This window comes from Cetorhinus maximus, chromosome 6 (assembly GCF_964194155.1).
Source record: "Cetorhinus maximus chromosome 6, sCetMax3.hap1.1, whole genome shotgun sequence".
NCBI lineage: Eukaryota > Metazoa > Chordata > Chondrichthyes > Lamniformes > Cetorhinidae > Cetorhinus > Cetorhinus maximus.
The window spans coordinates 26,803,702-26,816,808 of record NC_135884.1 but is presented as its reverse complement, the minus strand read 5'-3'; the positions used below and the strand labels follow the sequence as shown (position 1 = coordinate 26,816,808).

At 42.5% G+C, this 13,107-nt stretch overlaps 1 protein-coding gene across 1 annotated transcript in view; it reads right to left on the bottom strand.

Annotated features, from left to right (window-relative positions):
- fbln2 (fibulin 2) overlaps positions 1 to 13,107 on the bottom strand; it is a 197,464-nt gene that overhangs the window by 46,797 nt on the left and 137,560 nt on the right. The window contains exons 9-12 of the mRNA XM_078543464.1: positions 11,746 to 11,952; positions 4,380 to 4,469; positions 2,675 to 2,776; positions 2,324 to 2,461 (exon numbers count right to left, since the gene is read on the bottom strand). Of these exons, the coding sequence (XP_078399590.1) occupies positions 2,324 to 2,461; positions 2,675 to 2,776; positions 4,380 to 4,469; positions 11,746 to 11,952 (537 nt within the window). The remainder of the gene's footprint in view (positions 1 to 2,323; positions 2,462 to 2,674; positions 2,777 to 4,379; positions 4,470 to 11,745; positions 11,953 to 13,107) is intronic.

Below are 13,107 nucleotides of genomic sequence, written 5' to 3'. Positions count from 1 at the left end.
ACATTGGTACTCATTCCCCATATGGCAGACATCTTAAGACTAGTGTATATTTTTAAACACCCATCTGGTATTACAGCAATATTGTAAATTCATTTTTACCAGAGTACTTGTGAAGAGAATTATCTCCTTCACATTTTTGTATCAATGCAAATTACAAATGTGCCTCTTTTATTTAGCAGGTTATGCTGCAATTCAATCTGTACGCAAGCAAAGTGATAAGCATTGGTTTTATTACTGCTCAGCTGCTGCAATAAATTTTCAATAAGTTTATGATCAAGCCAACGTAGCTAAGGATTCATTCAAATACATTTATTTTCTGTTAAATTAACTGCGCTTATGATTAATCTGTATTTGGTGAATTTTCAAGTGAACAGTTACCACTGAAGGAGCTGTAAGCTATCTCAAATTATTAAAACATCCATTGCACTCCTAATATTCCTGATTGATTGACATATAAAATGTGCGGTCTCATAAGAATAATAAAAATTGATTCGTTTAGCAATATTTTTAATTAAGTTGTGTAGCAAGAGTATTAAATGACTGACTGGGATATGCTACATGTTTTCACTTGTGAGGTGATCATTACTTATTCCCAATTTTATCAACTATAAGTTGATCAGTCAATTGATTCCGAGAAATGTTTGCCGTTACTGCATTGGAAAGGAATCACAGCTATGGGGATGGTGTGCAGCTAGAGGCCCGGACGTCCCTCTGAGCAGTGACGCTGTGGCATTTGCTGCTAACTGCCCAAAAGAATCCATACTTATGAAAACAGAAAATTGCTGGGAAAACTCAACAAGTCTGACAGCATCTGTGGAGAGAGAAAGAGTTAACGTTTCAAGTCCGTATGATCCTTCTTCAGAGCCGCAAGGAGAACTTCCTCTTCTTCCGCAGCAGGGGTACCGTTCAGACAAGCAGTGAGGGCTTCCAGTGCAGTGCATTGACACGAAGCCACTCCCTCTATGACATCATGAGCTGAGGTCATGGCCCCTTAAGGTCAGTCTTCAGCTCAGAGACAGGTAAGTTTTTATGAATGATTTTAATATTTTTGAACAGTTATGATGCTTTTTAAAATTGTTATAGACTTACAAATATTTGTAACACTCTTAGAACAGTTTTAAAAGTTTGCCAGGGTCTATCCCTTGGACACTAATGTCACCCAGCTCCACCTCCCCTAACCCCGCACCTCCAGACCCACTCCCCCACAAAGCCATGGCTACCCTCTTCCCTGCCCCAAGCACCCCAGGTACTACCAGCTCCTCTCCCAATCTCCAGCTCTTGTCCACTACCTCACCAACATCGCCAGCAACTCCCTCCCCTGTACCTTGTGGGGGGAGGTGGCGTCAGGAGAAGCTGGAGCATGGGGGCGGAGTTGGGTAGCGGAATGGAGCCAGTAGGGATGAGAAGCCAGGGGTGCCAGTGGGGTGGGGAAGCCAGAGGTGCCAATGGGGTGGGGAAGCAGAAAACCAGTGGATACCAGTGGGATGGGACAGAGGAGCCTCGATTGTGGGTTGTGGGGAGAGGAATCAGGAGTGCTGGGGGTTGCAGAGAGGAGTAGGGAGCTGGGGATGCATGGGTGTCGGGGGGAGGGGTTCAGTGGTGGTGCGTGTTGATGTTAAAGTCTGAGAACTCACCTCCATCCTGCCCATTTCCAGTCGGAAAGTATGAAGGTGACCAACCTGTTCTAAGTGAGGACTTGGCGGATTCAGGAGGTGTGTGTTTTTACACTCACCTCCTGAATACGAATGCCTGCTTGAGCAGCATCCATAATTGGGTATCCACCCCCCGACAACCCAGCCCCCAATAACCTTTAAGCCAAGACCTCCAATATCATCATGAGGCTCCCACCCCCTATCACCAGGTCTCTGATTTCCCCTCTCCCCTCCTCCACCCTCCAACACTGACCATCCATACAGTCTTTAACAAGTTCAGGACATCCCACATTTGTTTCATAGCCGAGGATATACTTTTTAAGAACACTCATTACTGTAATGTAGAAATCCTACAATAAAATGTTTCTGGGGTAGAGTCGCTGTTGAGTGCTCAAAATCTCCACACCTCCTGACATAACATAGCTGTGAAACCTACCCGTTACCAGGACCATAAAAGCTATTTTAAAACTGTTCCTCCAAGCTTTCACTGATCTTCCGCCAAAGTTACAGCAAGAGATTGGGACAGTCCCTGCAGAAATTCTGGATGGCTGTGTCTTAATCAGATGTACCTAATCCCATGTGGAACAGCAGCTATAGACTTCAATCCTGATAAGTAAATAAGCAACAGACAACAGTTTGAAGAAGACAAGCAACGGGTATTCTGTTCTTACCAACGCATTTGTCATTCGCATTTCGGATAAAGCCATCCTCACAGATCTTTGCAGGGATACACTGGAATGATCCTTGGGTGTTCACACAGGATTCTTCTCTTGAACAGTTGTGTGAGTCCATTATGCATTCATTCACATCTATAATCAGTAAATGATGGCACACAATTTTTTAAAATTACAGTATTAAATAATTATATACAAAAGCATAAAATGTCTGTACAATGTTTGTTCATAACATACAATCTGCCTTTACAACCCCCAGCAAAGAAATTCAAATATAATAACTTGACATCAAACTAGCCAAAGGTCCTATTATCTTTTATATTCTGCAGGATGTAAACATGCATTTACCTTCACATGAGAACTGATCTGTCATCAATCTATAACCAGAGAAACAGGAACAAATAATATCCTCTCCAACCTGTTTGCAGTAGTGCATGCATGGACTGGCATCTGTAAGAAAGAACTTCTAGTTAAACTTGGGGGAGAAAACAGACAATGTATCCAAGTAAACTCCAAAGGTTATCAGAATTCCTTAAAGGAGGCCTTTCCTCTGTTAGGAGAGATGTATAGTGTATTGCTGCACACTCTTACTATAGCCCAATTATGCCACACTAGCAATTTCTGACCAGCAGTGTTGTGTGATTATGTGTACAATTGTATCGGGACTTTTGGAGATAGGTTGAGTAAACTCATGTACTTTTGAGTTCTTGACTTTATCTTGTGGTGTGACATCAGCATGGGAGCGGCAGGATAAGCCATCAAAGCTTACCTGGCCAAAGTGGGGGGGGACTGAACCTCTTAGAAAACTAAATAAGTCTCCTGCCTGATTTTGATGGGAATCTGTATCTGTCAGTGGTCAGGAGTGGGATTTCAGGGTGGCAGAAGATTGCCAGCAGAGAGCCACAGGCTCAGTCTTCAGCTCAGTAAGAAGGAGAAAGGAGAGGGGGTTTGGCAGGAAAGCCCAAGACTTCATTGTTGGACCTGGGAAAGCACACATGCTAAGTCTAGCCCACAAGAGAACCAAGAAAATCTTACTTGCTCCGACCTCTACTGGGCCTGGCACTTCTCTTTGCGCCTTGCACTGGCCATGGGTCTTGCTGCTGCATTTTATAATTGCATTAGGCCCTATTTAAGTGTAAGGATCCCAACTTTCATATATCCATGAGTGTCATGCCAACACAGAGGAAGAATGCTGCCTCTAATTTAAGAGCCTGCATCACACTATTCTTGTCAGATGAAAGGCAGTTAAAAGCAGCCTTTTAAAGTTCTTTATTCCATTTTTGCATGCACTTCAAATTTGGTTTGAATCTTTCTCTATGATTTGACCATCATGAGAACTATATTTTTTAATGTTTGCCATTGACAATGATAATCATACGTATTCATTCCAATAACAGAAATAACAATTTCACACCCAGGTACTAAACGTTCAGGTCTGTTTCTTTCAGCTAAATGGTAGGGAATGGGGAGGGAGAGATGACAAGGGAGAAAGTGTACTTCTCAAAATAAAATGTGGAAAGTTGCAGTGCTGAGAAGCTCATTCTTTTTCACCTTTTGCGGCATTAGGATGAAGCCCAGAAACTTTAAGCTCCCTTCCATCCACCACAGCACACAAAACACCAGCATAACATTTCCTTATGCTCGCTATCCTGCCCATTGCTAAATTCGATGGAAGTTTTTATGCTGTAAGAACTGAAACAATGGGGTACAAACCAACTTAGTTCAGAATTGTTAACATTTGCATGAGACAAGAGACATTCACCCATCTCTGGGGTTAAATAGAACCCTAAGTTATGGAAGAAAAAAGATGATATTCCAAATTGCAGTGTCACTTTCTTCAATGGCTTTTTGTGACTTGTACAAACCCATTTTTGCTTCTGCCATGGCTTGTGTTTTTAATACATATTTCCTTTAGACCCTGCATACATTTTAAATCCTAATACATGAAACAGTAGTCACACCTATTAAGCAAGGTGTGACCCAATATACCCCTTTTTAAGCAACATTGCTTCTAAGTGTGAATTTGAAGATATTGTTCTTGATACAATCATACCTCCACAGCGATCCATTTCAACAGATGTTTGAGTTTGTGATACTTGAGTAGCCTTTGCCTCCGTGAAAATGTTTTCCTCATCTTCGTATTCTGTATCAAAGTATGGACACGTAGGCAATGAAATAAATACTATCTTAACATCTCACCACACTATAAATTTCAAACTTTAAAATATGTTCTATGATATGTCATATCAGCAACTTTATCAAGAAAATTAACATTTAAAATTAGTACCACAGAATCATTGCAGCACAGAGGAAGGCCATTCAGCCCATCCTGTCCATGCTGGCTCTCCTAAGGAGCAATTCACATACTGCCATTCTCCCGCCCTCTCCCCACATCTCTCCTTTTCAGATATTTAGAAAATGTAGAAAAGTTTACGGCACAGGTTACTCTGCTGATCATGTCAGCACCAGCTGAGAAATGAGCTCGCGAGCCAAAGTCCATTTTCCAGCACCTAGTCCATAGCCCTGGAGGTTATGGGACTTCTCGTCTTTTGCTCCACTGTACTAATTTTGTTCATTACTCAGTGGTACAGATTTGGTAGCAATATCACTAGTGGAATTTTAACTGGAAACTAGGGGGCATGGCAAACGTCAAACATACCAGTTTTCAGTAATTTTAACTCCCACACCTCAACTGCATGCCCCAGACAGCTACCCTCCCGAAACAGGCAGGAAAAAGCAAGTGACAAGTGGCCAGGAGCAGATGTTCAGGAAGCAGGGAGCCATCAGCCAACATCAGTGGATGGATGCCTGCTGGCTGGAAAATATATCGCAAGGGGGTGTTTAAAGGAGGGTTTTAGAAAAGAAGTGGGAGCCCAGGCTGGGAGAGGCTTAAACTTCCCTTTGCAGTCAGGAGTATCCCTCTTCCTCCTGGAACTACAAGGAAAGTGAAAAAAAGGAGCTTACCTTAATTGGGTCTCTTTTGACCTTCCTCTCAAGTGACAGGAAAGCTGCAGTGGCTTCCCTACACAGGCCAAAGTTAAAATTGCAGCCAGGGCTCAATGACATCATCAGACACTGATCTGAATATTTATAGATGAACCCTATCGGTTTCAGGCAGGTGCCTTGGTTACAATGGCAAAGTCCAGGTGGAACATTGGCAAGTAAGTAACTCAGTCGATTGTAACTGCCCATTCATAAGACGGGGTTTTAACTCATTCAAAACCCATTCAATTAAACAGATTTAAAATTGAGCACGCCAATCAATAGGGTTAAGATCACCCTCATTAAGTTAGAAGTTAAAAATATATTGGGAATTAAAGTGTGTCAGCAATAGACTTGTCCCTTTCTCCCCCATTGTGCCCATTACATGCGTAGTAATCCTACATTCATACCAGCCTATCTTGGGCAAAATGGATATCAAAGATCTTCTATATGATACAGGTAACTAGATCACGAAAAAACAAAGGATTCTGGTAAAATGGTGCAGGGTTTAAAACATGGATGGGAATTATGTAGAAAACAAAGCTCATTGTTACAGAACAAGAATAATATCGCTCTATGGATGATTTGTTCCAGGTGAGTAAAGAGGGAAATTACAAAGTAAAGCAAGCCAAAATTGTGTGAGCTCATTTGAAATTTGATGCACTAAGTGAACCAAAGAGGGGCTCTGTGCATAATGAGAGTTTTCATTAAGGTTTATTGAATTGGCTTCACAGTTTACTCTCTACATCAGCCCAACAAACAATACACTGGCTCACTCACAGGTTAATTAAAGATCATGGTACACTAGCCATCCATAAAGACTCTTCCCTTCCAGCCCACCCAGCTCCCACCACACAATATACCGTCCCATAATTTTTTTTTCAATGGTTTCACTGTTTTTAACTCCACTACTCTATCTGGAAATATATTCCACGTATGTAGAATATATTATTTGTGCGAAGAAGAATTTCCTGATATCAGTCTTACAATTGCCTTTTATTAGTTGAACCTGTGTCCACAAGTTCGACTCATATTTTGGCTTAATGTCTTTTTCATAACCCTACAATTTTGATAACTCTATAAGGTACCTCAGCCAGCTGCTTCCTAAACTGAAACCCGCAAGGCCTGAATTTTTTTGGTCGTCGAGCGCGTGCAATCGGCAGGCCCAGGAACAGACGAGAAACGGGCCACCAATTGCGATCGCCCCCCGACTGCGATTTCACACTAACTGGCCAATTAACAGCCGGCCAGCATGAAATGTGCGCTGAGATGCTCAGTGCTGCCAGGGTGGTGGGGGCAGGAAGAGGGCAGACACTGATGTAGACCAAGAGTGCGGGTAAGTGCTTCGAGAGAGCTCCCTGAAGGCAGACAGCTGCCCCAGGGAGCTAAAGACCTCCACAGACTAAAGGACACGACAAAAATGCTGGAAAATATGTCAATGCAGCACAATCAGGCACCTGAAAGAATACCTCATAAAAAAACAGTCCACAGATACCTCTTTTTATTTTATTTCCCCTTGGGGATTTCATCCCGCCCTGGATCGAGGTTTGAGCAAAAATGTGAATGCCGCCTGGGAGAAAAGCCCGTCCGCCAACCGTAAATGTGGACGGGCCACATAAAATCCCTGTTGATTGCATCTTAACTGGGTTAATTGCCCACTTATTTCTTGGCGGGCGTGCTTCCAACTGCTGCACGTGCCCGCCGGGCGAAATATTGTGCGAGTGCGTGATGACATCGGGACACTCATCCGATGTCATCTTGCGCTATTTCACGCCCTTTCGGGTTGGGCCCATGGGACGTAAAATTCTGGCCCAAGTCTATCTATTCTTTCCTGATAACTCAAACCCAGATACTGGGCATCAGTATTATGGCTTTTTTCTGCAATACTTCCAGCACTTAAACATTTCTCTTGTTTGTTGGCAATCAAAATTGGATAAAATATTCAAGGTGCAATCTTCACAGAGGGTTACTTATTTTGATCATTACCTCCTCTGATTTATATTCTACTCCTTTACCTATATAGACCAATATTGTATTGGCTTTGTTCATTGGTGTTCTGCATTTATTGGACATATTTAATGTCAATTCAATTTAGACTCCTAGGTCACTTTCAACTTCATTCCTAGTTATAGCATCTCATTTATTTTCCTTCCTATCTGTATCACTTTACATTTCCTTCTATTATATTTCATCAGCTGTCATTCTGCCCCAAATAATTTGTTTAACCCATTCTATAATTGCTAAGCCATTTTTCCTTATTGAACTCTCCATCCTTATTTGGCAGCATTTGCAAATTTGGCCATGTTTGCATTGAGCTTCTGAATCCAAATCATCTATGTAAATTAGAAATAGCTGAAGATCTGGGTTGCACTCACTACATTCCAACCCCCCACCACCCTGACACCCACCCGAGTATAACCACACTAAGGAGCACTCGCTGAACTGAGTTCTCAGGCCTACTGCCTTGTGGAAATGGGACAGTACTACCTCAAAGGTGGCCATCTAGTGAAACACTGAGTTAAAATGGAGGATGTTGCAGCCCTTCAAACATTACACTAAATACTCTGCAAGAATAATTTGGCTTTGAGTTGATTTCAGCATCTCAGTTTAATTCCTTTATCTGGGTACCACTTTCAGGAGTTGGCAGAGAGTTTGTTGTAAAAAAATAATAATTTGCAGACCTGCCATTAAGGCCTGACACTGGTGAAACCTTGATTTACCTCCTCAGAAGTAAGGTTATATGTATTAATGGACCATAATTTGCTGAGGCAGGGAAATTAATGGCATTTGTCAACAGTTAGACTTGCCCCTGCACATTTAGGTTTTAATATTTTTTATAAGACAAGCTGCTGAAATTATGAGCTACTAATATCACAGTGAGGAAAACCAAGCATCAAAAAGTTAAGTTCACAGGGAAAGCAACTATGTAAATTCTTAACCAATCACATTGGTGGACTGTGAAATTTACAGCACAAGAACTGAGAAGGAAATCTAAATTAGAGCGGGTTAATTCAGTGCCAAATCAGGTACAGAAAGAGAAATAAGGATAGGGAAGAAAGATTAGATGAAGAGAGAGAAGAAAAAGACAGAAAGGGAAAGTTAAAAAAAAATTCTAAATTATATATTTTTAAGATCTCCAACAATAATTAAAACCTGAAGGAAAGTGAATCAGTTTAATGGTTAATTTTCATTGCCAAAAATTTTTTCGGTGGTAATTAAGACTGATCTCATTGTTTAAAGAGTGAAATGGACAGGATTTAACTCTTTGTGGCAAGTTAAGTTCATATCTACTGCGCAAATACAACAACTTTATACTGTCCAATGCACTTCAATTGTGAGTCAGTTTGCAAAATACCATTTTCGCGAAGCTAACAGTGGAGCAACAACTCAGACAGTAGCTTTTGAGCATTCACACTTTACCACACACCTGCCCCTCACATGAAGTTGCTATATAATTTGTACATAAATAACAATATGTGCCATTAGCCTCCTTGTGATTTTAACAGCAAAATCTAGGCCATTGTTACTGAACTGAAGGCAATTGTAGACTCAGCATAATTTCAAGCTCTACAACTGATTTATAAGATACATGTGATAATTTGATTATGTTAAATGAGATACTTTACTTAAAACAAATAATTAGCTCTGCATAAAATATTTCAGGTAATACATTTATGCTCTATGTTTAGCATTAAGAAGACGTACACTTGTGCAAGCATAATATGTGATAATTCTCCTGAGGCATATAATTTTCTCCCATTTCTCACTCAATTCATCAATAAATAATAGCAGATGAGACAAAAAATACTCTCCAGCCTCCACGCATATTGAAGTTACATAAGTGTTGGCATATAAATTTTCAGTATTAGCTATTCTTCTGACTCTTTTGAAAAGGCTTATTAGATTATGATAGAATCATACAGCACATAAAGAGACCTTTTGGCCAATCATGCCTATGCCAGACACGGAGTTATCTAATTAGTCCCATATCCCTGCTATAAAAGCAATAGGATTAGTGACAAGTTCATAACATCATGCCATGGTCTCAAGCCAGCTGAGAAAACTGCCTCAAAGTATCTTACTTGGCAGTCAATGCCTTTTGAGTGAGGGGTTTTTCCATCTTTCTGGGTTGGAATTTACCCCATGCTGCAGAAATGATTGAACAATGTGACATTTTCTGTTGGAATACCAAGATCCTCTCTTTGTAATGTATGCTGATGTGCTAGGACTCTTCACTGTGTGTGGGCAGCCTCAAGCTGTTTCCCATTGGTCATCCACTCAGAACAAAATCTGCCTTTACAATTAACAACGGGCAATCCAATCACTAACAAAGTGGAGATATTCGAGATAACACAGCATTCTCTTGGCAATGTCATTTATTTAGCCTTATGTAAAGTATGAAGGAAAAGGCAATTACTAAGTCAAAACAAAAATCTCCAATTGTAACCATCTGTCTGGCCATGGTACAAATCTTAATCTTGTTAGTATGTATCTTCACGCAGTCTAAATCTTGGAGAGGATAATAAGCAAAAGTGTGCTAACGTTAATAAAAGCACACAGTAAAGCCTACATTTTCTGACTTATGCCTTGCGATTTTTGGGTAACCAGGGAGAAAGTGGGGTTAAGAACATAAGAACTAGGAGCAGGAGTAGGCAATTCAGCCCCTCGAGCCTGCCTCGCCATTCATTACGATCATGGCTAATCTCATTTCGGCCTCAACTCCAATTTCTCGCCCTCTCCCCATAACCTTGCAACCCATTACTAATTAAAAATCTGTCTATCTCCTCCTTAAGTTTATTCAGCGTCCCGGCATCCACTGCACTCTGAGGTAGTGAATTCCACAGATTCACGACCCTTTGAGAAAAGTAATTCCTCCTCATCTCTGATTTAAATCTACCACCCCTTAGCCTAAAACTATAGCCTCGCGTTCTAGAATGCCCCAGAAGGGGAAACATCCGCTCCACCTCTACTTTGTCTATCCCCTTTAGCATCTTATATACCTCAATTAGATCTCCTCTCAGCCTTCTAAACTCAGATCATCGGATCTTCACCCGCCTGCCCAATTTTCTGATGTCACTTCTGCCCTATGGCAAAAATGCCTGCTATAAGTTACTAATATAACAATGTTACATATCTTATTTTCCATCATTACCATTTCATTAATGCTGATTTAAATCAGGCAGTACAGGAGGAGCAGGACACTCACCCTCCTGTTCCCCCACATCAGAATATGTAGAATAAGGCCTTCTTAGCTCTATTTAACAAAAGAGCAGTGCCTGGTGGATGATACACTTCACAAAAGAAGACATCATTGAATTATTCTACATGCATCAATGTGATCTACAACCAATCTCCACTATAAACTCTTGACAATACCCCTAGGATGAGGTCCTTTGTCCAACCAAGCATCAGTGGAGCACAGATATATAAACCAGTCAAGGGTTCATTGTTTGTTCCGACAAGTTAGGTCATTTACTTCCTAATGGAGAACAGGAGGTAACAGAACAGCGTAATTTTACAGGGCGGTATTTAATGGAGGCAACAGTGGTCTCGCCCACTAGCAAGAGCCCCATGCTGCCTCCTCTCAGGAAGGCCCACCGCATTGTGCCAATTAGGCATTTAACTGGGCAGCAGCAGCCCTTCCTTGGGAACAAGGACCCTTGGGGCAGGAATCCCACCCCCCAGAGTGCCACTGGGGACTGGGGACTGGGGACTGGGGACTGGGGGCGGGGCGGGTCAGGGCAGGGTGGGGCAGGGTCGGCGGGGGAGGAGTGGTGGTGGCTGCTGGTAATGCATCCACTCACCCACCCATGGCCCAGGATCGCCAAGCAATGCAGGCCTCAGGTGAGTGATGGTGGCATGGGGGTTGTAGGATGTGGGTCGCAAGGGAGAGGGGGAGGTGGGTTGCGAGGGAGGGAGGGAGGTGGGTTGCGAGGGGAGGGAGGGAGGTGGGTCGTGAGGGAGGGAGGGAGGTGGGTCGCGAGGGAGGGGTGAGGTGGGTCACGAGGGGAGGGGAGGTGTGTCACAAGGGAGGGGGAGGGGGAGGGGTGAGGGGGAGGTGGGTCGCGAGGGAGGGGGGAGGTGGGTCGCAAGGGAGAGGGTGGGGAGAGGAAGGTTGGAGGCAAGGCCAGGGGGCTAACTCTCAATAGCACCCCCCATTCCTGATACCGGGTCCTTCGATCAGGCACTGAGTGCCTTTGAACAAGGGACAACCCCAGCCCGTGCTAAAAGCCCACAACAACCCTGGCAGGGTTTGCTTTTTGGTTTTCCCACATAGCAAGTCTTCTGCCTGCCACTGGTTGAATACCAACAGCTGCAGGATGAGGCTCTTAAGTGGGCATTAATTACATTAATTGATTTATCCATGAAATGTGCAATATTGAATATAGCTAAAGGCTTGGGCTGTAATGGCCGCAATAAATATAGATTCCTCTCACCTGACTTGCAGGTACGTCCATCTGCTTGCAGAATATATCCTGGGAAACAGGTGCACTCATACGATTCCACTGTTTTGATACAGAAATGTTGGCACAATTGTCCAGGATACATTGAGCATTCATTTAATTCGCCATCAGTTATGAAGTTGAATGCAGCCTCGTCTTCACTCACAGAATGAGCTTCCTTAAGACTTTCTGTTTCTAAAACTAAGGAAAAAATATAACCAATTATTTAGCTCAAAAACTCCAACTAGGAATGTGGCAAAGCACATTAAAACTGGGATGAACAGAACTACTGCCAGTGTTGCTCAACCACCTTGAGAAACTCAGAAATGCCCCTTGGTCACCATAAAAACACCCAATTGCAACAGGCAACAGTTTACATAGGAAAATTACTGTTATAAATGTTTACACAAAAGTGTTATGAAAAATCATGACAACAGGAAATGCATATCTATTCATTGTACGTATTCTCTGCATTGTATGTAAGCAAACTTACACTTAGTTCAAATATTTAATACACCAAACAGTGTCTGGTTGAACAATTTACAAGTCTCACCCAAAATGTATTTCCTTTCCTGGTCTATGAAATGATGCACATTCTGTTTTAAGTTTTCAATGTTAGGAACAAGCATTTCCTGATCAGTTATTAGGGTCAGTTACTCGTGCATTTAGCTCCAGATTAGAGAATCGCAGCATGGCTTTATCCCATTGAGAGGCACCACGGACATGATCTTCACTGCATGACCAATCGAAGAAAAATTCAAGGAACAGCCACAGCCGCTGCACATGGCCTTTTTTGACTTCACAAAAGTCTTTGACACTGTCAGCCATGAAGGCTTGTGGAGTATCCTCCTCAAATCTGGCTGTCCTCAGAAATTTGGCACCATCCTCCGCCTACTCCACAATAACATGCAAACTATGATCCTCACCAATGGAATCACCACAGACCATAGCTCAGTGAAGACTGGGGTCAAACAAGGCTCTGTCATCGCGCCAGCCCTCTTTTCCATCTTCCTCGCCACAATACTACACCTCACTTGCAGCAAATTACCCACAGGCGTGGAAACAATTTTGAAAACAGACAGGAAACTGTTCAACCTACACTGCTTTCAATCCAAAACCAATTTCAGCCATTGAGCTCCAGGGTGCAGATGCCACTTGTGTGGGCTCTCACTCAGAAACTGACTTCCAAGGCATTGGCGACTCCTTTCCCGAAGCATATGAGAAAATGGGCCTTTAACTAAACACCTGGAAAACTAAGATCCTCTTCCAACCAGCTCCCATCTCCTTCCCACTCGATTAAGATCAAAAGCGAGATCCTGGAAAATGTGGACCATTTTCCATATCTTGGGAGCCATG